The sequence below is a fragment of the Struthio camelus genome, chromosome 2 (genome assembly GCF_040807025.1).
Source record: "Struthio camelus isolate bStrCam1 chromosome 2, bStrCam1.hap1, whole genome shotgun sequence".
Classification (NCBI taxonomy): domain Eukaryota; kingdom Metazoa; phylum Chordata; class Aves; order Struthioniformes; family Struthionidae; genus Struthio; species Struthio camelus.
In genome coordinates, this window is record NC_090943.1 from 168,483,622 (window position 1) to 168,508,114 (window position 24,493).

At 40.8% G+C, this 24,493-nt stretch overlaps 1 protein-coding gene across 11 annotated transcripts in view; it reads right to left on the reverse strand.

Moving 5' to 3' along the window:
• Positions 1–24,493, reverse strand: part of PTK2 (protein tyrosine kinase 2) — a 212,586-nt gene that overhangs the window by 156,993 nt on the left and 31,100 nt on the right. For 4 of the 11 annotated variants that reach the window (XM_068933417.1, XM_068933422.1, XM_068933415.1 and 1 more), the window contains exon 3: positions 10,538–10,564. The exons of 3 other annotated variants lie outside the window; for them this stretch is intronic. Coding sequence is in view for 4 of the 8 variants with exons in the window: in XM_068933405.1 (XP_068789506.1) it covers positions 10,538–10,564; positions 11,224–11,245 (49 nt within the window). In the remaining 4 variants the exon portion in view is untranslated. Of the gene's footprint in view, positions 1–10,537; positions 10,565–11,223; positions 11,401–23,215; positions 23,297–24,493 lie in introns of those variants that run through there. 4 more of the 11 variants (XM_068933408.1, XM_068933405.1, XM_068933401.1 and 1 more) reach the window with 4 other exon arrangements.

A 24,493-nucleotide genomic window follows, 5' to 3' on the forward strand; every position in this document is an offset into this window, starting at 1 on the left:
ATTTCTAGAAACCTCCTTTCAGCTATACTTTTCTTTATTCTCCCCACCCTTCCTTTTCGTCACAGTTGCTGATACCAAACTTTAGATACAAACGTACTTTGATACCATAGCAAGTGTCCTTAATGCACTCATGCAAGAAAGCTCCTGGTTCTCATCAAAACATATTGCTGACTCTGCTCACTTCCACTACCTACTATCTTCTGCATGAAATGGGTGCCGAGGAGTACCCTTCTTTCCAACTCCTTTGCGTTTTACCAGCAGGAAAAAAAAAAATCCGAGGTAACCTCATGAAAATTCAGCAAGGCTCAATAAATCATTGCTCAGTCATTTAGGTTGCTTCAGGAGTAGCAGCACACCATGATATGGGATGTGAATATAACTGCACAGGAGACCAGTGTGGTGAGGGCCTTTAACGGAAACCTGCACAGAAACCTGTTAAGTTCATTACATATTTAAGGTGAAAGAGATGCAAGAGCTGAAGGGGTTACAGAGTTTAGCAGAAACTGGACTGTCTGTGGAGCAGTCTTATAAAGCAGAGCGAACGTGTATCATGGGCATAGCAAGATACCGGTCAGGCGATGCAGTAAAGGACACGTGGCTATATACCTTCATTATTAAATTTCTTTCCTTTTCCGTTTGTGTTTTCCTGAAGCTGCTCTGAACCAGAACATCAAGATATTTTCAGGGACTGCCACTGAAGGTTTTATTTTGTAAAGAAGTGGCAGAATCTCTCATTCAGAATACCTTAAAACGCCTTAATTAGCTCTGTCCTCCATTTTTTGTTTTGTTTGCAAAAGAGTGGAAAGATGAACCCTCCATGCTGCAGCCCTCTTAGCAGATACCCACAAGTGCCCTGCCTTTTGCACACACTTTTATAAACTCAGCTAAAAAAAAAAAAAGACCTAAAACCCTACAATAAAAAAAAAATCCCTTAAGTTCCTAACCATTTAACAAGCTCCCTTAAAAGTTGCCACCAGCTGAACATAATGGCCCAGGGTAGCTGAGTAGGCATGCGCTTTTCAGAGCAAGCACAGCCTTTCAACTTAAAAGTGACTTTCCAATTTACGCTCCGCTACACCCCTGGAAGTTGCTTCCTGGCTTGCACGCAGGAAGTACAAAACAAACACAAGGTAAATTTTGCATACTTCATCGCTATCAGCACGTGTCACTCCAATCGATTTTGCTATCGCGAGCTAGAATGGGGATATTCACTGAGGTTTGACCAAGGTACCCTTTAGAAATGGGTGCAGCAGCTTCACCTCTCTGCTGAAGACCAGAGGCCACCTTCACTTCCAAGAAGTGCAACGGCCTTCATTATGCAGCAACGCCCCGAGGCCGAGCACTACAGTTTCTCCTGCGGAAACACGAGAGATGTCACATTTCTGTAACCTTGGTAGAGCCCGGACAAAAATCTACTTTAGATGTAGATTAGGTATGCTACTCGAATAACCCTCATCAACGTCCCTCAGGCTCTTTCTGCATTACGGTTACCTGTCAGTTTGCTGGTAAGAATATACATACACATGTACAGTGTGGAGTGAACTTATTTCACTTGGCTCACAGAAAAGCACTTATGAACTACTTCAGCCGAATTTGAAGCGCCAGTCCTAGACACTCATTCTGTTTCAATGGAATCAAAGTGAGAATTTAAAAGGCACAAAAAGTACAAATAAACATTTTCAACCTGTACTCCCTCCCCTCCAAAACAGGCATTACCCCCCCCCCTTTTTTTTTTTTTTTTTTTTTTAAGTGAATAAGCATCTGGATCTCTCTAAGAGAAAAATGTTACTACGAGTTACTTATTTCTGACAGCGATAGAGTACAACAGAGCTCTGAGCCCTGCTGCTATTCCTCTACTATTGTTACATGCAAAACCCAGAACAATCCTGTAGCTTCTCTCCTAGTCCTTTTTTCCAAAAATGAAGAACTGTCAGGTTTTTTCCTTTTTCTCCAAGAACACCTTCAAAATACGTGTTTTTTTTTTTTGAAATTGATAACACCTACTCTTAGTTTGGACTTTTAAAATATAAAGTCTCAGACAACGCTCTCCCCCAGCTTTGTGAGAAGTTACCTACAAAACCCCTTTCCGGAAATTGTGGCTGAAGGATGTCAACAGGCCTTAATGGCACCAAAGCTCCTAAGTTTCTTGTCCATCATCCTCAGTAAGAGGATATATACAATAGTAGTATTTCAAAAACAAACTTGCCAAACGAGCAATAAAATCAAGTCGGCTAGCTAGAAGAAGAGAGAAAATGTGCGGATCACTGATTTCAAAACTGACTGCGTATTTGGAATCAGCATCTTTCAACTTATCCAGAGAGGAGCAGCCCTGTTTCTCGCCTGCGCCTTTCTCCTGTCACTTGCAAAAACAGTTGAGCAATTTTCCCCTAGGAAAAGTATCCCAGTCCCTCCAGACTGACAAATTGACTTATAATAATCCAAAGACATCATTTGTAAAACTGATTTCCAGCTGATGCAAACAAACAGACATTTCCAGTTTGTCCCCAAAAACAGCAACAAATTAGAACAAAGAAGAGACCGTCAACATGCTATACATTCAAGTGGTACAATTTTTATATAGCATACCCTTGACTTCCTGAATTCTGCCATTATCAGATTACTGTATACAAGCAGGCAAGAACCATCCCTCGCAGTAGCGCCTATGTCCCCAAAAAATTGGGAGCTAGAACTACAGACGGGAAGTGATAAACTTGGGTTTTCTTTTTGTTTTTAAATATATTCTCTCAGGCTATTAAGCCAGCTTATTAAAATGTATACGAACATTGGGCATAGGAGTTGATGACACGAAAGGTCCTTCGAGTCCTAACTTCCTACTTTCTCAGGCAATCACTTCAATTGCATTAATTGACAAATATATCAAACTTCATTTTTTGGAACATCAGAACAGATTAAGCTAATTACGATTGAGGGCCACAGTACTCCCAGGACTTACTTCCCCAGAAATTTTATCTTACTCTCAATATTCTGTCTTAAAACTTCTTTCCTTCTATCCTGTCTTCTCCTTCAAATTGACCTTTACACACTCCCAGAAAAACAGTGGTCTGCAGGGCAAATTTCTTAACTATTCACCATTTTACAGACTGGTTATAACTCATCAAGATTATCACGGCAAAGGGAAAAAACTGTAGCCTTCCAGTGAAAGAGACGGCTCCTGTTTGTAACTTTTCCTGATTCCTTCTGCCACAGAAATTTTACACTTAGTGTAACTATTTTGGAGCAGATGAATAAAACACTTTATAAGGTGTTTTATATTTTTCCTTGTTCCTTTTACGATTAGAGTCAAACAACCCGCCCTCCACGCACACACAGTTCTGGAGGTGATAATGGAAAACAAATAGTCCCGATAGTTTAAAAGCCTCCAAGCATAAGTCTAGAACAGCTACCTAAAATGAGGTAGGTATATAGTCAAAGACGACAACTGCAGTAGAAAAATTATTTTTCTTACAGCAACAAGCAAATATTAGGTAGCCTATATTATAAGGCTGAGGTCCCAAATGTAACGCTCACACACAGCTTTCCGCTCTGCACAGCTAGGAGAGAAGAGGATCGCTGTTTAAACTACATTTTCACACTACTGGCAGTGCACATACCAAAGTTCAGGAATCTCTTGTAAAAGGATTTATACGAATAGCATTTCATTTAGATGTGGTTACACTGACTTTCTAGAGACATGCATACGCTATATGACTGTTTAGTAACACTTGGGAACAGCCAGAGCCACATAAGGCACATTTACAGGCTTTAAAGCATCAGTATTACGCAAACACTGATGCCAAGGTCAAAAAAAAGCATTAAAAACCTGACTGCCTACAAGGCCTTACTGTAGGTTTCTTCACTTTCTAGACCTCTATCAAGTCAAACGTTTAAACGGAAAGCAGCAGCAGTGTCTAGCTTCTAACTTCTACATTTTAAAAGGGATTCATAGATTTTTGTCATTGCATTAGTCTATTTTCTTTCCCTACTCTGCTACAAGAGGAGCAGAGGTTCTCCTTTTCTGCTCCAAAACAAGAGTGCATCTCAGACTGTATTTCCTGAGCCATAACAAACCCAGTTATGCCCTGAATCAATCTCAACATGAGCAAACCTGGCTGCAGCAGCATTTGAAGCGGGTTGCTTGATCAAGTGGCATAGTTGTCTCTAAGTATGATTAAACTAACACCAACATCACGCAAAGCAATAGTCTTCAGGACAGAACAATAAGTCATTGCCTTAACCGTCACTGACGAACCACAAATCATAAAATAAAATTTTCCTAAACAGTAATTTCACTTTGAAAATGGCATGTTAGCCTAAACTGTCTTACCGAGACTATTCCAGGGCATTTAACCTTTTCTGCCCCTTCTCATAGTATGGAGAAGAGCTCAAGGGGGAGTGGACAGATCCTGTGAGCCAGCAATTGGTTGCACAGCTGGTGCTGACAGCAAGGTTTTGGGTTTTAAGGTCATCCTCTTTGAGGATGGAAGACTGCTTGGAAAAAACGGAACATACCTTACAAAGCAGGTAAAAAGCATCTTTTGACAAAACGTGAGGGTATAAAGATGATGGAGACAGACTCTCTACACTGGTGCCCAGTGAAAGGACCAGGGGCACAAATTGAAATGCAGGAAATTCCATCTAAACACAAGAAAACACTTTTTACCGTGAGGGTGGTTGAACAGTGGAAGTGGCTGCCCAGAGAGGTTGGGGAGTCTCCGTCCTTGGAGGTATCTAAACCCTGACTGGACACAGCCCTGAACAATCTGCTCCAGCTGACCCTGCTTTGAGCAGGGAGCGTTGCACCAGACGATCTCTGCAAGTTCCTTCCAACTTCAGCTATTCTATACCGTGTTTGAGATATAGGAACTGCTATATTTACTGCCATATGTACTAACCACACTTAGTAGATAAAGCAACCTTTGTAAGAACAGCCCGCAAAATCTTCTGGGATCTCTCCATGTAAAGTATATCGCAAAATTTTCAAATAGAAGACTAACAAGAACATCATTTTCTAAAGGAAAAAGAAAACAGTGCTAAGCTTTCTCGATTTTACTAAGTTTAGCATGCCTCATCACCTTTGATATGAACTCTACACCCTAGGCCAAACTCACTGACTGCAACATGTTAACCTTTTATCATTGAAAGCATGCACTTGACACTTGGCTATTGAACTGTGGGGTTATTAACTACAAAACACGTGGTTGGGGGGCAAGGTTAGAAAAGAGCAGCCCAAACGAGGCTAGAAAGTTTCATTAGAAAGGTTTTTAAATATTCAGATTTAATTTCAAGGTCTTAACTGTCCCCTCACCCAACAACGGGGGCCAAAACTGATATCAGTTTAATGCTGATATCTGTAAGCAAAGAAATAAGGTACCACGAGAAAGGGAGAAAGCATTATAACCCTGTTCTTTCAGATATCAATTTCTTAACTCTGTTAAGAGTTCAATGCAAAGAGCCATTCTTTCAAGCTATTGCTGGTGGGTATTTATTACCTTTTAAAGCATCAGAGGTATATAATGGAAAAAGGCATTCTGCAATGTGAGGATGATTCTATTATTAGAACTACAGAATAAAATTTTCAAACAAGAAAAGCCAACGCACAAGTAGCGAGGGAAGCTTCCTCAAAGTGAGATTTAAGTTCTAGCAACAGTAACTTTCATCCAATAGGAATATAAGCTCTGTGATACAATATTTGGAAGTCTAGAAATAGCACATTCCTCATGGCTGATTAAAAGAATTTAAGATATAAAGCACACTTTCATCAAAACAAAGAAAACTGTCTCATGCCTTCTGAACAGTTAAGAGGCATGCAGACAGCTACCCTAATTCAACAGCACTAGCTTTACTCAGACTCAACAAATTCTAATCTCATACTTTCATTTGTAAAACTACATTACAAAACCTCACAACTGCAATGAAAAAAATTACAACCAACAAGAACAACCAAAAACTTATACAGATTAAATTTATTGTTGGACAAGAAGCTGAATTCAAGAGAGAAAAAAAAAAATCCTGACTTTCAAAAGGCATTTCTGAAAATAGTACCATTAGCAAAACAGATCGTGCAGACTTTTTTTATACTAGCCATTCGGCACTGTAAAACAGGAATTCTAAAATCAGCCATGAGAGGAACTGCTTACAGTCCCTAATGTAGTCCGTATTTCGAGTCCGTCCTAATTTAAATGTAAGGGACAGATCCAAAAGCTGCTATTTAGCACTAATATTTTACTTCTGACTACACAGTTGGTTAGTTTTTTTCCCTTTAAGCAGAGATGTTAACAGCAGTTTTCTGCTTATGTTATTGAGTTTGTTCTCAACTTATGAATCATTTTTGCATAATATATTCCCCCTTCTAATAAATATGAACATTTACTTCAAGAATTTTGCATACCTTCAGTTCTGCCATGTTCTTGCTACTGCAACTTCCTACAGCAATTAGTCAATCGATTTTTAATTTTCAATCTCTTAGCATCACTGAAAGCATCCAGGCTCTCATTCTAGTCAGTGTCGTGTGGACATCCTGAAAAGCTATGCTGCATTTCCAGCTGCAATGTTTAAGTTGATCAGACAGCTGACCAGACTGCCTCCCCTCTTTATCTTTAAGATAAAGACGACCCAATTACATCATAGCATTAAACAGCCACCTGGCATCTGCTGGGTAAGAGGAAAAAGCAGTAGAAGGATGTTTTTGAGAAAGTATGCTTCTGTGGCAGGTGTCAGGGAGATGAATCCGATTTAATTAAATGGATCGCCAGCACGCTTCCTGTAAGCAGCCAGGCAGGACACGCTACTGAAAGATTGAATGAGGACACATTTTTAATTCAGGAAGAGCAGCTTCTTTAGACTGCAGTTGAAGGTATATCATTTTTCGTTTGTTTGTTTGTTTTGCATCCTAAATGAGCGCTTGGAGCTAGAACTGGTGCCAAACTGATTTAATATTTCAAGGTAACAATGACTGTGTGAAGGATACCTACCTAAATTATATGCTACACAGCACAAAAACACCAGTCCGACTTTCCAAATATACTGCGTATCCGGAATTAAGGCTACATGGGCAATGCGGATGCTCATTCCCTATACATTTTTCCATACCTTGCAGTAGGAGAGCAACATCTGTTTGATGATGACCTGGATGATGGGACCAAGGGCCCCCCTCAGCAAGTCTGCAGGCGATACAAAGCTGGGAGGAGCGGCTGACAGCCCGGACGGTCGCGCTGCCATTCAGAGATACCTCAAGGGGCTGGAGAAACGGGCAGAGAGGAACTTCACAAAGGTCAACAACGGGAAATGTCACGTCCTGCACCTGGGGAGGAAAAACCCCAGCACCAGGACAGGCTGGGGGCCGACTGGCCAGAGAGCAGCTTCGCAGAGGAGGACCTGGGGTGGTCCTGATTCTATATTTAAGATTCTGGGATTCCTGACTGAAAACCCATTGCATGCTATCCTAAACTTTGTCTATTTTCCTTTAATTTTCTCTAACGATCTAGTATACACCTTAAGTATAGTCGCCTGGTTTCTTACCATTTCCTGATTCTAGTAATGAATACTCATTTGCACTGCTGGATCAGGAACCAAGGACTAAGACTAATGAAAAAGTCAGCTATTTCACACGAAGATTATCACGCCATATCTGTTTAAAATTCGGAGGTTAGCAAAATCTAGCACTATTACTTTCAAATGCAAACAGTGCCCATGGACAAGATTCAGCTCAATTTACCAAAGGAAACCAGTCTTCCACTCCTCCAGGCATATTATGAACACACTCATGTTCAAAGATGCCTTCGTACACAGACAAGAAGTATTGCATGTTCTCCAGCTGGCTCTGAAATGATAAAGTTTTAGCAAGTTGCCCTCCAAGCCTCTATCTACTGTTTGGCATTCCAGAAATTCACAACGCTCATATCCACGACCTCAAGTAAAAGGTAGCAAAAAATCAAGTTACCTATAGACTTCAAAACAGCGATACAGATGAATGTAGGACAACTCCCTTGTGGGATGATTTAACTAATGACTTAATCCACTAATGCATTCAACAGTCACTAAGATTTGCCTATGAAATCAAAGGAAAAAAGAAATGTTCTGGATGACCCTTGTAGGCAACTGACCACAAAGAACAGAATTTACACATAATCCAATCTTAAACAAGACAGTACAACGGTGACCATCTGAAGTATCCTCCTTGCTACTGTGAAGTCTTCAAATACTGCAAAAACACAACATGTTGTGATGCAAATTCAGAGTACTAAGAGACTGATGGCAAAAGTGAGAGCACGTCCAGTGATCTCTATCGTCCATTGCTAAAAGCGGCCCCAAGAAGAGGAAAGTAATAAGGACCTGCAAAACATGAAATAAGTAAATATCGTTACCTATTGCAAACACGAGTTCTGAACGTAAAACAGCATCAAGTAAAGCTTCCTGTCTAAATTAAAACTTTGTCTTTATTCAACTGCATTTCATCTTTTATCCTGGCCATTTCTGCAATTCTTCAAGTTTCCCTTGAATTTTAATCCTATCCTCCAATGTGCTTTTAACCTTTCTATACGGACATCACTTGTAGATTGAATGAGCGCATTATGTCCATCATCATGGTCATTAATGAAAACATTGTAACGCTACAGGCCAAGCCAGATCTCGTTGGGATTCCATTCGATACGCCCTTCTATTTTCACAATACTTTAAGAGCACGTTTTTAAAACAAGTTTCCTTAATTTGCTTATCCGAGAGTACTGCCAAAAGCCTGCTAGAGCCATGCTATGGCGCATAGCGTTTCTAGCCTAACTATACACAAAGCCTGTGCCTTACCACAGGTCACCATGTCAAAACCTAAGGCAAATGTCTGCCCTCTCTGTACTTCAATGCTACTGCTACAAGTCCCAATGCCTCTTAAAATCCTTAGGACACTCGCACGCACAAAGAGAGAAGGCACCACATTTCATCCACTAATCCTGCTGCCACATCCTACCATCATGCAGAAAACACAGGGTGGGGAAAGAGCGAGGGGAAGAGGAAGGAGGAGGAGGTATCTCCCTCCATCTGTCCAAAATACTCTGAAGACAGAAGTCAGAAATTAACCTGAAACAAGCCTTAAACAGGGAACATACTCTAACCAGATTTCAGTTGTTCATTGTCAATCCAAGCCATGAATTAGACAAAAAGCCCTCAAGTCCCAAATGGAAACTCAGAAGTTTTGTCATGCATCTTTATTTTAAAAGTTGCAGAAGAACAAGACACCCCGCGTCTTCCCTTCGGCCTGGCTAAGCATCAGACAAACGTTTAGTTTGCCAAGTGTTCTCCACAAGCACTTGCATCTTGACAACGGCTCTCAGGATTCCAATATCATTTTTTCTTACATGAAAAATAACTTCATGTTTAGCACTCTGTTTCAAGAAAACACGGATTTCTCCCAGAACAGACACTTAAGAGTTCTTGTGGAAAGATTGCACGACATAAAGCTTTTAATCAAAATTGGCATCTGATTCGAAAAGGAAAAAAAACAACTACCTCCCCAGCACATTCAAAGTGACTAAGTACCATTATACTTGAAACAATCTTTTTATAAGTCCATACCTATAGCTAGTTATGAAGCATATTTCAGTAATAAGCGATAACAGAATGGATATATGAGCAAAATCGCCGACACAGCAAGGACCAACGGCAAGAGGCCTGCTGAACATCCAACCTGAAACTTGCTCAACTTTAAATAAAAGCTTACTGCAAGTATGATTCTAGAAAAGTTACTTAACAGAGAACTCACTGTATAATTACAAACAGTGACTTCTTCCCTTGATTACATGTATTGGGAGAATAGATAGACAAAATGCTACTGAGAGCAAAACGCATGCATCACCATTCTGAGCTCCCGGGCCCACAGCATGAGCTAATTTATAAAGATTAACGATGCTTATTACTAAAGACAGTGTTTCAAACAGCATTATAAACAATAAATGAATACTACTTTTTACAATCAGGTTTGGTTTTTTTCCTCCCCCTCATCCCCTTTTTTTTTTTTTTTTTTTGTCAACACCACCGATAAGACGACACTATTTCTAGCTCTGCCACAAGTCACCCACAGCCCCGGGGAAGTTAACTTCTCTGTCACTTTCTCCACCACCATCTGGGAAGAGTAGTTGCCTCCCCCAACCATCTATCCGCGTTTCCTTGCGCATTTGCCCCTCTGACTCACCACTAATACTAGCTATGACTGTTGCTAATCTGTTCTCTTGACAGCTTTAGCACATGCTTGTGCCGGGTCATTTTAAACATTAACTACATCACATGCATATTTAGCCACCACCAACCTTTGCATCTCAATTACCTCATTCTGATGTCAAAATACACTATTTAAATGTAAAGTCCCTGTACCTCAACAGGTTTTGTTTTCTCCCTAGCCTTAACTCTGGTCCCCAAAATGACACAGATACCACAACAGTACCAGTAAGAATCAACATTCTGATTATATAAAAGCATTACCGTATCGCAAGCAAGCCTTTAAAAGCTGCCTGCTGGCACATCAAGACACGAAAGAAAGAAGACAACCTACCTGCTGGCAAGGAAAGTCTTGAAATATCTGGAAGAATAAAGAAATACATTTAGAAACAAGGAAAAGTAGTTTTAAAATTGTGTTAGCCCAATCACCTTCCCGCAAGGCTGTACTCGCACATTATCTGAAGCCATCCGCTAGCTGCTAGGCACCCCACGTGCAAACTAAAAGCACTTCCCTTGTCTCACCCCTGTTCGTCAACGAGATTAGATTTTGCCTACCCAAGTGAAGGATAAACCGCTACACAATATATGTTTAATTACTACAAGAGAACGCAGGTCACCAAGTACAAATTAACGTTACATAGGGATTTTGCCATTATCACCCATATAATTTCAGAGCTGAAACTGTCAGGTTAAGTCTGCGCCTCCTCACAAGAGGACAATACTGTTCATTTTCTTTTTTCCTTAAAACTTCAGAGGTAGCCAAGCAAGTTCCAAACTTAAGAAGTAAAATTAAAAGAAAGGAAACCTATCTTGGTAAAGCTGATTGTTACTTAACATTTTCATAGTACACGCTAAGTGTGTCTTGAGCTACAGTGTCCCATGTGCCTCACGGAGGGACAAAAAAAAAAAAATCACTGCTTCAAAATCTAAACATATCATACTAAAAATTACACCTTAAGAATGACAGACGTTAATGCAAAGACATTAAATTTCCCTAAAAAGGTAATTATAGCTTGTTACCTTCCTTCAGACTGTTTTTCATATACGCTGTTGTTATCTCAGTAAATGTGATGTTAATGGGGCTTGGGGTGCCAGTTCGAGTTCAGAACAAACTCCAAAACCCACAAAGGACCAGGAATCAAGAATCACTGCAAGTCAACAAGGACTGGCAACACAAACTCAGGAGGTGATAAAAAGCTGAAACAAACAGAAATTTAAAAAAAAAAAAAAGTAGTAAGAAAATAAGAAAGCCCGAGAAAGAGATCAGAGAGAAGAAGCATAGTTGCTTGGATTAAAGAAAAAAAGAAACAAAACAAAAAATTCAAACGCAAAATGCTGAGTGACAAAAATCAATGTATTGGGTACAAAGTCCATGTGGATTCTGAACTTCATCCATAGCCTTAAGAACTGGAGCAGATTCAGAGACCATCAGGGCAGATGGTCCCTACTCTGCTACCTATTAGAAAAAATAAGGACGCTTAATAAATTTAGCACTGAGACACACGAAAAACCACGCTTGGTTTCATTTATAATCCATGTTTGCGTCTGCAAAAATGTGATGGAATTTGAACGCTGAACACAATCACATCTGAAATAAATAAATCTCTAAAGGCAGCTTACTTCAAAACAAACTTCAAAACTGAACTTTAGTATTCGTCCTGACGAAAAAACTCTCCTGGAGCGGCAAACACAGAAGTTCAAAGACACTTAAAAATGCAAAATGAAAACAGCAACAGGCCACCCCAAAAAAAGAGAAAACATTGCAGACTTTATTCTGGCAAAAGCACACAAAATTTTCAAAAGTAACAAATCACGTTTATAAAAAGATAAGCTCACCACGCTGCCTTCTGCGACAAGCAACACCAGCTTATGTACTAAGAAATGCCTTTAGACGGTAAAAACAATAAGCAGGCAGGAAGAAGATGCATAAGCTGCATGAACTGCAGGAAGGAAAAGCCTCAAGTTGTCTCCGGCAATAGTTTCTGCACAGAATACAGAGCAGTGTATATAATGCTCTGGCAGAAAAATACGTCGTAGTAACAATCAACTTCGAAAGTTGAAGGAATCCCGAGAAACGTTGCGTCTTTCTGTTGGTTTGTAGGTTTGTTTGATAGCTTCCACACACATTTTTGATGCAGCCAAAAAACAAAAATTTCGGTTTGTCACTAGGATATACAAATACGAACAATTTTATCCACTTGAGTTTAAAAAACCCTAAAATATCAAACAAAAATATCGTGGCTGATTTTAATTTTTCTACTATGATGGAAACTAGCCTCTGAATTCAACTGTCTGTAAAATTATAGCATCTTGAAAAATTTAGTTTACTACAAAGAACAACAAGCTCCAATAAAAGTGTGTGAGTGTTGATGTAGAGGAAAAGTTTATATCACAGCGTTTATTGCTCTCAAAGCAGGCTATCTGACTAAGTGTGCCTACGCAGAAGATTAAGAAAACACTAGTAAGCATGACCACCAGATAAGAACATTATAATATGCACACACATATGCAGAAAACATTAACTTGTATTCTATGAACTTAGCCATGCAATTTCAAATACCTTCACGGAAAGCCATGTTGTTAAGACGCACATAATTTTTAACTTAAGAAAGAACTGCTCACATTTTGGTGTTTGCACTTAACACCTGAGTCTCCGTTTCCTCAGCGATTTCTTTGCGAATACGCCCCTGCGTTCACATAAATCCCACTAATTTCGCTGAGACCTGCCCAGGAAGGGTACCTACAAGATCAGCCCGTTGCTGTATTTAGTCAACAGCCATAATGATTTATTACTTCCAAGTTCCATTTCAAATTAGTTTCATAAGTGCATTAACTGAAGAGATGCTACACCTCTGGGACAAGTATACTTAATGTAGCTTCCTGCAAGCAAGCGTTCTTCTAATACAACTGAGTATAAGGAAGACTCTTTTCTAAGATTAATCCACACATGCGAGATTTAAAAGCAAGGAGGACAAAAGAAACAGAAGCCTGAAGGTCACATCAGCGTGCTCAAAATTGCAGAAATGCACTTAGCCAGTTATCCGTATCATATTTTTCAAGGATTTCCATTAAGCATAAGGTCTTTTATAGGCTAATGCATCTCAGCTCTGGCAAACACCAGCCACTACAGAATAGCAACTCATAACAGCATAAATAAAGCATTCAAAATGCCATGATTCCAAGAGAAAAGCCCCATTTCTGTGCATTTTTGTGTGTTTACTATTTGCATAACCAGGTACCACAACAGTAAGCGTATGTTCACTAGCGTATGTTCACATTTTTAGTTGCAGAGTCATTCCAACTTCAAAGATGGACTTCCACGGTATTTCTTACCCTTGGATCTACCCTGTTCCCCCAACCTCTCATCTTCTGTATCTTGAAACTTCTCAGCTTCAGTCCCCAAAGATTTTTCTTTTTAAGTTAAAAAGAAAGCCAAATCCCCTAGTATGTAACACTAAAAAAAAAAACATTAGTGGATTATGGCAACATTTTAAAAATTTCACACACTGAAAAATGCATTTAAGCTAGCAACTCATTTCAAATTATAGATTTACACAGATTTACACGCTTGCCTTCTTCATAGTGCAAAGCTGTCACATTTTGTGCACCCCTTCTCTACTCCCTTCCCTCCCTTTTTCATCTTTCACTTACTGTAGCAGACTGGAGTTCACAGAGCCAGACCTGGCGCTTCCAGAAGTGCTGACACCTGACTGCCCAACACCCTTGGATCGAAACACAGCCACAAAGGCTGCTGGAGCAGCGCAGCCGCTCTCCGACAGCGATACGGCTAGCACGAATCTCTTCGCCTCACAAAACCCGTTAGCTGGGAATTTATGCTCATTATAATCCATTCCATTACAGGGCTGTCCTGTTGGTAAGGACTCCCTCATCTGACGGGGGCCTGGGACTGACTTTTCTCCTGAAATTCATTTCCTGAATGCATATGAACCCTATCCCCAAAATTCATTTCCTGAGTGCATATGAATCCTATCACACAAACCGCGTTTACAGCGGCACAGCACAAACCAATCTGACATTTCCTATCTGTTCCAAAACTGTTCCTCCAAGTGTAATTAAAAACTGATCAGACTTCTGCTTCATGTTCTTCTCTTTCTACTGATGCTTTCAAGGGTTCAATCACGTCCCACATTTATTTTATATTCTTACGTGTCTTACCATGGTACTATGTAGGGAACAAACTGCTAGTGATTAAAAGGGCAGGCAAAAAGTGTAACTTTTGGATCATATTCTTTACAAGCTTTTCACACGCCTAGTAAAGATGGTCTAGTTCTCAAAAAAAACTCTTTTAATCTCAGATAGTGGGAGGATGGAGCAATTCCCTCCTGAGGTCCCTTGCAATCAACATTTCTGTAATACTATACACAGATGACAAAAACAGAACTTGAAAAAAAGCTATAACAACTTTAGAGGCACTACAAAACAAAGAAACTCCTCAGCCAAATGTCAAATAACACAGTTATCTACAAGAGTTCCCTGAAGAACAAAAAGGACTCCATGTTGGGAAAGAATTCTGCTACTACTTCTATACCTGCTGAGATGTTTTGGGGCAGTATAAACCTCACATAGATTTTGTGGATCCACTCACTCTCTTTCTTTATCACTGGTCTTTTCTATGAGATCCAGTACTAGAAGGCGTTCATATACCCATAACGCTATATATGCTTTTATGAAAGTATGCCTTTTGTGCTGCAGGTTTTCCTCAAATGCTTTCTTGGAAATGGAGCCACAATTTAACATCTTGCTTTCCAAGACTAACATCTAATCATCAAAAATATGAATATTTTGTGAGCTTCATGTTCCTGCATCAAAGCAAAATGAGAATGCGGCTCCGTGGACAACAACGGAGGCTCACACTCATACTCAGCCTGCAACCAGGTCTGTCTCCAGAATTGTGGTAAGGAGCAGACCACAAGAAATTTAATTCTGTTCTACTGCAGCAGCAACTGACTGTCTTGAGCCTGACGATATTCTCTTGAAATGAATTTGATACTCAGTTCACAAACTGATCTCTCATTCTAATGGTAGTAAAGGCTAGCAGCGCACTGAGAACCGCAGACCACAACCTCCAGGAAGTCGAGCAACACATGGCATTCAACAGCACAGCAAGCCTTCCAACTGAAGGAGGAATATCCCAGCCACAACGTAAAAGGCAATTTTCCTGCTCACATCCCAGGGCCAATATTGCACAACAATACACGCAACTATTCAGCTTTTAGTTTCTGCATGAGTGATGCTTGAGGATGTTGCTTTACAGGCTGCATTCAACAACGCAGAAGCTTCCCTTCCTACGATTTTCTGGCAGGCTAAAAGGCTGCCGAATCCTCCTCCATCCTCTAACGACATTGAGCTCTCGTTTCCTTTTAACATACTCTGGTAGAGAAAATGAGCAAAGGATTAAGCAAAAAACATGAATCACCTTTCAAGAAACTGCTTTGTAAAACTACAACATTCACTGATAAACTGGAGGATGTATTCATGATCATCTATCTATTGAGCGAAGTCCTTGAATATGGAGCTACCATGGATCCTATCACAGAATGGTTGAGGTTGGAAGGGACCTCTGGAGATCATCTCGTCCAAGCCCCCTCCTCAAGTAGGGTCAGTTACAGCACATTGCACAGGATCGCGTCCAGGCGGGTTGGAATATCTCCAGCGAAGGAGACTCCACTACCTCTCTGGGCAACCTGTGCCAGGGCTCTGTCACCCTCACAGTCAAGAAGTTTCTCCTCAGGGTCAGATGGAACTTCCTGTGGTTCAGTTTCTGCCCGTTGCCTCTTGTCCTGTTGCTGGGCACCACGGAGAGGAGACTGGCCTCATCCTCTTGACACCCCCCCTTCAGATACTTGTACACGTTGATGAGATCCCCTCTCAGTCTCCTCTTCTCCAGGCTCAACAGGCCCAGCTCTTGCAGCCTTTCTTCAGAGGAGAGGTGCTCCAGTCCCCTCATCATCTTCGTAGCCTCCGCTGGACTCCCTCCAGGAGCTCCATGTCTCTCTTGTCCTGGGGAGCCCACAACTGCACACAGGACTCCAGATATGGCCTCACCAGGGCTGAGAAGAGGGGCAGGATCACCTCCCTCCACCTGCTGGCAGCACTCTGCCTCATGCACCCCAGGAGACCATTAGCCTTCTTGGCCACAAGGGCACATTGCTGCCTCATGCTTAACTTGTTGTCCACCAGCACTCCCAGGTCCTTCTCGGCAGAGCTGCTTTCCAGCAGGTCAACCCCCAGCCTGTAGTGCTGCGTGGGGTTATTCCTCTCTAGGGGCAGGACCCTGCACTTGCCTTTGTTGAACTTCGTGAGGTTCCTCTCCGGCCAACTCTCCAGCCTCTCCAGGTCCCTCTGAATGGCAGCACAGTCTTCTGGTGTGTCAGCCACTCCTCCTCAGTTTAGTATCATCAGCAAGCTTGCTGAGGGTGCACTCTGTGCCTTCCCCCAGGCCATTGATGAATAAGTTGAACAAGACTGGACCCAGGACTGACCCCTGGGGGACAACACTAGCCACAGGCCTCCAACTTGACTCTGCGCCATTCACCACAACCCTCCGAGCTCGGCCCTCCAGCCAGTTCTCAATCCACCTCACTGGCCACTCATCTAACCCACACTTCCTGAGCTTACCTACAAGGATGTGATGGGAGACAGTGTCAAAAGCCTTGCTGAAGTCCAGGGAGACAACATCCCCTGCTCTGCCCTCCTCTACCCAACCAGTCATTCCCTCAGAGAAGGCTTTCAGTCAAACTGGTCAAGCACGATTTCCCTTTGGTGAATCCATGCTGACTACTCCTGATCACCTTCTTGTCCTCCAGATGCTTAGTGAGGACCTCCAGGATGAGCTGTTCCATCATCTTTCCATCTATCCTGAATCCATTCTGACAGCACACCCTCTACCCTCTAAGGATAAGTTGCTAAAAAGAAAAAAGAGAGGAAAAAAAGAAAGAGAAAGACAGAGAGAGAGAGAGAGAGAGAGAGAGAGAGAGAGAGAGAGAGAGAGAGAGAGAGAGAGAATAAAGAAGCCTCACAGTAGGATTAAAAGGTTTCCATGCAAAAATCTACTGTAACGACTGGTTAGACTGCTCAATAAAGATTTTTCTTCATCATTGTTAAAAGTACAGCCCTTATTTCTAACCTAAAATCTAACCTCCTTCGCTTTACCAGTCTGCAGAGCTCTATGATAACAGCCCTTTATTATATCATTTCCCATTAAGACAGTTTTAGGTTAAGGAGCAACTCAGGTAAATCTTTTCTTGTATTAACTACAGAGGATGAAAGCCAGAAGTGTCACAGTGTAACGACACATTTTTTTAAACCTTTGATCATCCTTACAAGCCTTTGAATCATCTGCTTTTGTTTTTAGGAACCTGTCTGAAACGCAGACACCAATGTGTGACACAGTATTCACAAGTCTATCATAACAGCACTGAAAATGTCATTTGCTTCCTTAGATTGAGTTTTTTTCCCCTCTGTTGACATATTTATTGCGTTTGCCTAAGGCACAGCAAAAGTTGAATATCCACCATGAACTGCAAATTTTCATCCGTTACCCTTGGGGAGCTGGAGGGGGGCGATTGTAGGATAGATTCTTCCATCCACGAAACTTGCCAGCATTTTTTGTCCTTTGGCCAGATAGGAAGACCTCCAACGTACAAAACCACACATTCTTCGTTTACAACCCAACTTCACAGGGGATCCAGGTTGCGCTGCAGTACTTTGTTATCTTTGTTTAAATCTTTGCTTCAGCTGCAAATATCAGCAGTAATGCTTTAACACTTTAATCTATGTCTGTTGACTAGCAAACAGTCAAGAATTAACTGTTAGGAGACCCTCCTCCGGAAGGGTGCACGGTTCATGTTACATTTTGAGACCTTCTGTGTAACTCTTAGTTATTACTTTTAATGCTAGCTGCTGTTAAACCTTAAGTACAAAAGCAACCCAGTACTAAAGGCACTGAAAAAATCTGAGGACAGAACACAACTATACAGAACACAACTTCATAACGATCTTTTTGGAGACCATGTTTGATTAATAAGCTAGATGCTAGGTACCTTCACATTGTGATCATCACGCACTGAAGGGTTGACATACCTCAGATTTGAGCACGCAAGAGCATAACATTATGTTACAGCAGCACTACTGTCAGTGTCAGCTAACGCGTCCTCTATCTTGGGAATACATACAGTTTATATTTATTTCTACAACTGACAACAAATTGACAAATCAGCAGCTAATTAACTGTCACGTTCTTCTCACTGCTCCCAATCTTCTGTTTATACCTGCTTCCTGTTTCCCACCCACTGCAATTTAAAAACAAAAATCATGCTTAGTCTCCTTAGTTTGTAAACTGTTGAAAGACTTCTGTAGACGTTATAATCATAGTTTCTCCTCTCCCACTGAATAAAACACTCCTCCTAAAACCATTTGGATTATAACTGGTGAATACTAGGGTTTTTTTAAATCTAAAAATCTATATTCTGATTAAGATGCTGACAGCAATCCATGTGTTTTTCTTAATCTCATCGGAACTCTGCCCTGAATTAGAAAAGAAGATACACTTAAAAACTTCAAATTCATTGACGCTACTGAGCATCTCCATGAAATTCTCTATCCAGTTACCACTAGCTAAATTTTACGGAAGGCATATTAAACAATAAGAGATTTAATGAGGAAAAATTGTAATGCGAGCTATAGTACAATTCAAGGAGATAAAGAAGAGCAAGAAAATTCACTGAATGTTTACTGGGGCCAGGGAGAGACAGAAATCAATCCCATTATATATTAAGAAACATGCACTATCTGACCACCTCTTATGCTAATGAATATACACAAGTGCTCATTATATATACACAAGTGCTATAACCCTTTCGCCTATGTTGAAGAGAGGCACGAATAGATGAGTCAGGAGGGAGGTCCCCCAAGAACTGCTTTTATTCAGCATCGTGAAACAGATGTGTGAAATCTCCAAGTCTTCAAGTATTTTTAAGGGCAGTCAAACACCATGCCAATGGCAGGGAATGCCAGAAAGACCTCTCAAACGAAGCAAGTTGCCAAAAAGGTAGCAGATAAGCTTCAAAATAGATGAACGTGAAATTATGCATCTAGGGAAAGGCATTCTGAACAATACTTTTGTTACACTTAACACTTCCACTTCCTGCAGTTACAGCTGTGGAAAGAAGCCTGGGTAATGACTTGTCCCTCCGAAACCACCAGCTTTTAAAATGCGGCAGCTGATAAACTTGATTCAACTAAACAGATACTAACCTGTTACTCCACCAAACCATAAAGCATCCACATCTTGTGTGCTATCCTGGTCTCTGCACCAGAGGGAGTAAGGGAAGGGTAGCCAAAACGATCCCGCTACAGAATAGTCACAAACTCCAGACGCGACCTATACAAGCCCAGGAACCTTAAACTGCTTAAGATACTTAGGGAGGGCCATTTCTGCGCTGGGTATACCAGGAATATCTCCAGCACTACGACCTGCGATCGTGTAATCCTGATTGAAATCCTGTGAGGTTTTATGAACCTACCATTTCAAGCCCTTGCGCAAGCTTAGCGAAAACCAAAGGGTACCCTGTACATGCCCACACCCCCAGCACGACAGAGTGCAGGCTCTTATAAAGTAGTAGGTTTAGAGGAGCATTTGAAGAACCTATCAGCTCAACGCTGCTTGCTGTCATTGAATTTCCCCATCATTTTTCATGATGGAATTGTGACATGCAATGTTCCACCAGAAGTTATACACCTTTTCCAGAGGTGACAGAATTTTATACTTCCTGTACAAAACACAGATTATTGTTGCACGCCAATAAAGCTGTTATGCACTCTAAGATATGACAGGAACTCAGCATGGAGATATTTCAGTATTAAAAAAAAAAAAAAAAAACACACACACACATTTTTCCAGGTACTTTGCAAGGTACAAGCCTTATCCTTGAAAAAAAATTAACACCAAGGACATAACCAAGGACAGGAATTAGGAGGAAGAATTGCAGACCTGGACACTTGAACATAAGTACAACGGTGCTACAGATCCCAGAGCACAATGCAGCAGAAAGCTGCTTTCTTGTTTGTTTGTTTGTTTGTTTGTTTTTAAAGATAAATTGCTAGGAATGGTTTTCTTTTCTGAATATGAGAACAGTTTTTTTTTTTTCTCTTTTTTTTTAAGCTTGAAACTCTTAAAAAGTTGGGAGAGTCACTTCCCTTCATATTCTGCCACTGCGTATAACTACACAATTTCCATGGTTACAGCCCACACACTGACTCCATTCTTACTGCCCCTTTTCAGAATTAAAGTGTTTTCATTTGAAGTTACAGAATATTTAAGATGAGCAAAAGAAGGTCAAAGAGAATAAGTCAATGACACTTGCATGGAGGGAAGGAGAAGGAAAAGAAATTAAAAGACAGTTTCTCAGTAAACCACACATGTTTAATGAGAAAGCAGTTTGCCCAAAGTTGTATACAAGATAATTATCATCTTTGCACATATATTGTACTTATCTAAAAAAGAATTGCTATTTAGTTAATGCTTGAAAGCATGAAAAGACTAACTTATCTAGTGCCTGAAATTAAAAGAAAATTCTATTAATTTCATCAGGAATACTGCAAAAGCGAGTTTGACAGCAGTTGCAGAAGGTTTTTTGTGTACAGAAATGCACTGTAATAAACAAGATGAAATCTCTTTTTAATGAGAACGCTACTGTATGTTTAGCGTAACAGCGATACCAGAGATGGAGAAAAACATTTGGCTACAGTTAAAGCTTTTTTGAAAGCAAAGCATAACGTCCCCAAATAAACAGCCATTTCCACAAGCATACGACTAACAGCATCAAAGCTGCAGAATCCTAAAGTCACAGAATCACCAAATGGTCGAGGTTGGAAGGGACCTCTGGAGATCACCTCGTCCAACCTCCCTGCTCAAGCACGGTCCTCTAGAGCATACTGCCCAGGATCGCATCCGGACGGGTTTGGAATATCTCCAGCGAAGGAGACTCCACCGCCTCTCTGGGCAACCTGTTTCAACGCTCTGTCACCCTCACAGAGGGTCCTAAAGTCCTAAATTTTGAAACTGTCACGTCTCACTGTTGAGGAGTCTAGCAATGTAAAAAATAACAGAAAATTGAGGACGCTGTTCAGTGTGCTAGACATATTTTCTACAAATGTACTACTATAGGCGTAAAAAAAAAAGACTCCTTTAGCAACCTTGCGGTTTCAGTAAGTTCTTATGCTGCTTACTAGGGACATAGATTTCAATCTGCAAACCACTTTAAAGGTTTGGAGGCATAAGACACTTCAAAGTATAATTCTGAGGCAAGTTTTGGGGTTTTTTTTGGTTAAACTTTCTAAAACCTAGGTCACAAAGAGCAGAAGATTGTTTCAAGAACCCTCTAGGTTGAACACATTATTTGCCAGAGAAGAAAGGAGACAACATAGGGTAACGAGAATCAGCAGAAAGATTAATTTATTTCTACTGTTACAAAAGCATACATACACAGCTTTTAAGGCAGAAAGACATGGGTCGTATCTCAGGGTCCTAAATAAGACTTTTGATGCAACAGAATTGAAGACAACAGAAATTAGGAAAGGGCAAAAGAGCAGCAACAAAGCAAGATACTACGTGTTCATCTAAACTGACGTAGTTAATTGCTAAGCTTCGCGATGGCTGTTCTTGTGGTACGAGGGTTCCCCAGGCCCTCCCGAAGCGAGGCAGAAACACTAGCAAAAACAGAGAAAAAAACCCTTCCCCTTGCTTCTCCTCTGCTCTCACATTTTTTACTGTTTCTCAGTAAGAAGAAAAATGGAAGTGAATTTAAGACAGCAAAAAAGATGACAATGTGGGGAGGAACCATGGGCAGAAGAAAACACACATACACACCAGGACAAAGAAACCAGAAGAGAAATGACTGATGAAAACTTAATCTAGCAGAGAGGGGAAAAAAGGGGGGAGTGGTGGTGGGGGAACGAGACAGCAGAGAGCAGAACTTCAGCACACAACACAAGACGGGCTTTCTTCTCCTAATTGGTTCTGTCACGCAGCCATCGGCCAGCGCCTCTCAAAAGACACCGTTGCTCGTGTAACAGGAAAATCCCCAACACGGCTCTTCTCTGCAGGAAGATGATCAAATGCGAGACCCCGCCGACCTGACAGACGAGAACCCATGTGCAACCTGCATATTCCGTTTGCAGCGACTTGCAAGCGTGCCCGTTACTCGTGTTCGCAACGGCAGCAAGTCAAACATGTTCTAACGCAGTAGCATCAGAAGTGTCGCGTCCACAATTAACGGTTTCTCATATCCACAAGCCCACTGCAAAACGTCAGCTTAGCGTCATTAAGATTCCATCAGTCTTGAAATGTAATTTAAGAGAGTATTTTTCTCCTTAATCTGCTGCTCTATGTAATCAATTTAATGCACAGTAAAAACTTAATTTGACAAAACTGAACGCATTACTTCTCTCTGCCTCTGGCATAAAATAGATTAAGACCACCAAAAATACTTGCAGAAAGATTTAAGATTCATTACATCTTAGGTGGCAGCCAAATGTCAGATTTGCTATAAACTCTGCATTCTGTAGACTCAATGCTGTGTTTACAAAAGCTGCTGGGTTTTTTTTTTTCAGTTAACGCTCTAATTGCATTTACCTTCCCAGCAGCTAACTCCAATTAGGCATCCCACGTAAACCATGATTCCCCTTCCCTCGCCCCCACTTTTTTAAAGCCAGATTTCAGAAAATATTAATCATGCAACATATGAAATATAAGCAAAGACAACTTGCAGCAGAGGCACTTGACAATTCCTGTGCAGGTTCCAAGCCAAAACCAGATTAATACACGTGTGGGTCAAAGAACTGAACCCATTCAAGATCTAGGTCCCTTTTACCTCAGATGACCACAGCCTACGATCCTACTCAAATTTGCCAAGGTTCAATTTAAACTAATTCGTCTACCCATCAAAATACCGAAAGACAATGACAAAAAGTTGCCCTACGCAGACTGTACCGGGGAGCATACAGAAGAGTTCTCCAAGCAGCAGCTCTCCTCCCTGTATCACGACCACGGCACAGCAGCGCTATTTGGACTACGAAGCGAACGCTTCTGCCTTCAGGGCTGTCAGATCGATTATCTTCACAAATAATTAACAAGCCAATTCTAAGGGCAGCAGAGGAGAAGGGAATGCTGACAAAATATGGTTCACAACACACACTCATTACTTTCTTAGCTTAAAAAATCACTGCGTCCTTTAGTGACTCTTAAAAATATCTATCAATACAAGGTCAAGCAGCATTACACGTCTATTTTTAAGTGAATTTTTGAAGTCTACCATAATTTTGTATGCAGGCATGATTTTCTAGAAAAGACATTTTTATTTTTGCAAGACAAAGCATATCTAACATTTCAAAAGTCAGCCTGAGGTTTACTTTTTCTGCCGGTGAATGTTTAGAACCAGTACCGTTCTGGTTGTAAAGTACATAAATATTTCACTGACAGCTTTTCTTCATTTATGCAAAGTGATCATACAGTATATATACACTTGTACAAATAAGTTTAACTTGTACTTGCTTTTCTGATATGTAAAATGCAACGCTAATGCTGAATATATATTTATTGCTGATGTATTATGATTCCTTATTAGCAAGTAAATTAATTGCAACATGCACTGGAACAAATAAAGAAATCACGGCTATCCTGCTTGAAGGATGAATAGAAAAGGGCCACAAAGATCCTAATTACGCAGGCATATTTGGTACAGCCATGTGCACACCGGACTCAGTGAACAAATGAATTCTTACCTTTGTGCAGAAAGTAAGACCACAAAGTGCAAAAGAAAACACGCATATTTTCAACTCGGCAGTGAACTGCTGAAAGGCAATATAACAAGTCTTCCTTTCCACAATACAATCTGCCTGTACTACAGAAGTAGTTCGTCGTGCAAAAGAACTGTGCGCAGTGTTTAATGTAAGTTATTAACATGCAGAAACTTAATGATAAATATTCGGCCATGAATTACAAACCAGACTCATTCCCTATTTTTGTGAGTGCATCATCACCTACACTGAAGCCAGTCGAATCTCTTTTGCCTCCTTTCAGGTGTAGTCAAGCAGTGCGTAAACCACCACAATAAATCCCTAAACAAGAACAGCCACAGTGATAATCTTTCTGAACTGTTCACTAATATTTTAGTTTATTGGTTACCCCCTCCCCGATTCTGTTTGCCTGAAATAGCAGCACCACTTCTGCAATTTCAAATGAATATAAATTGTTTGACGAATATTCCCT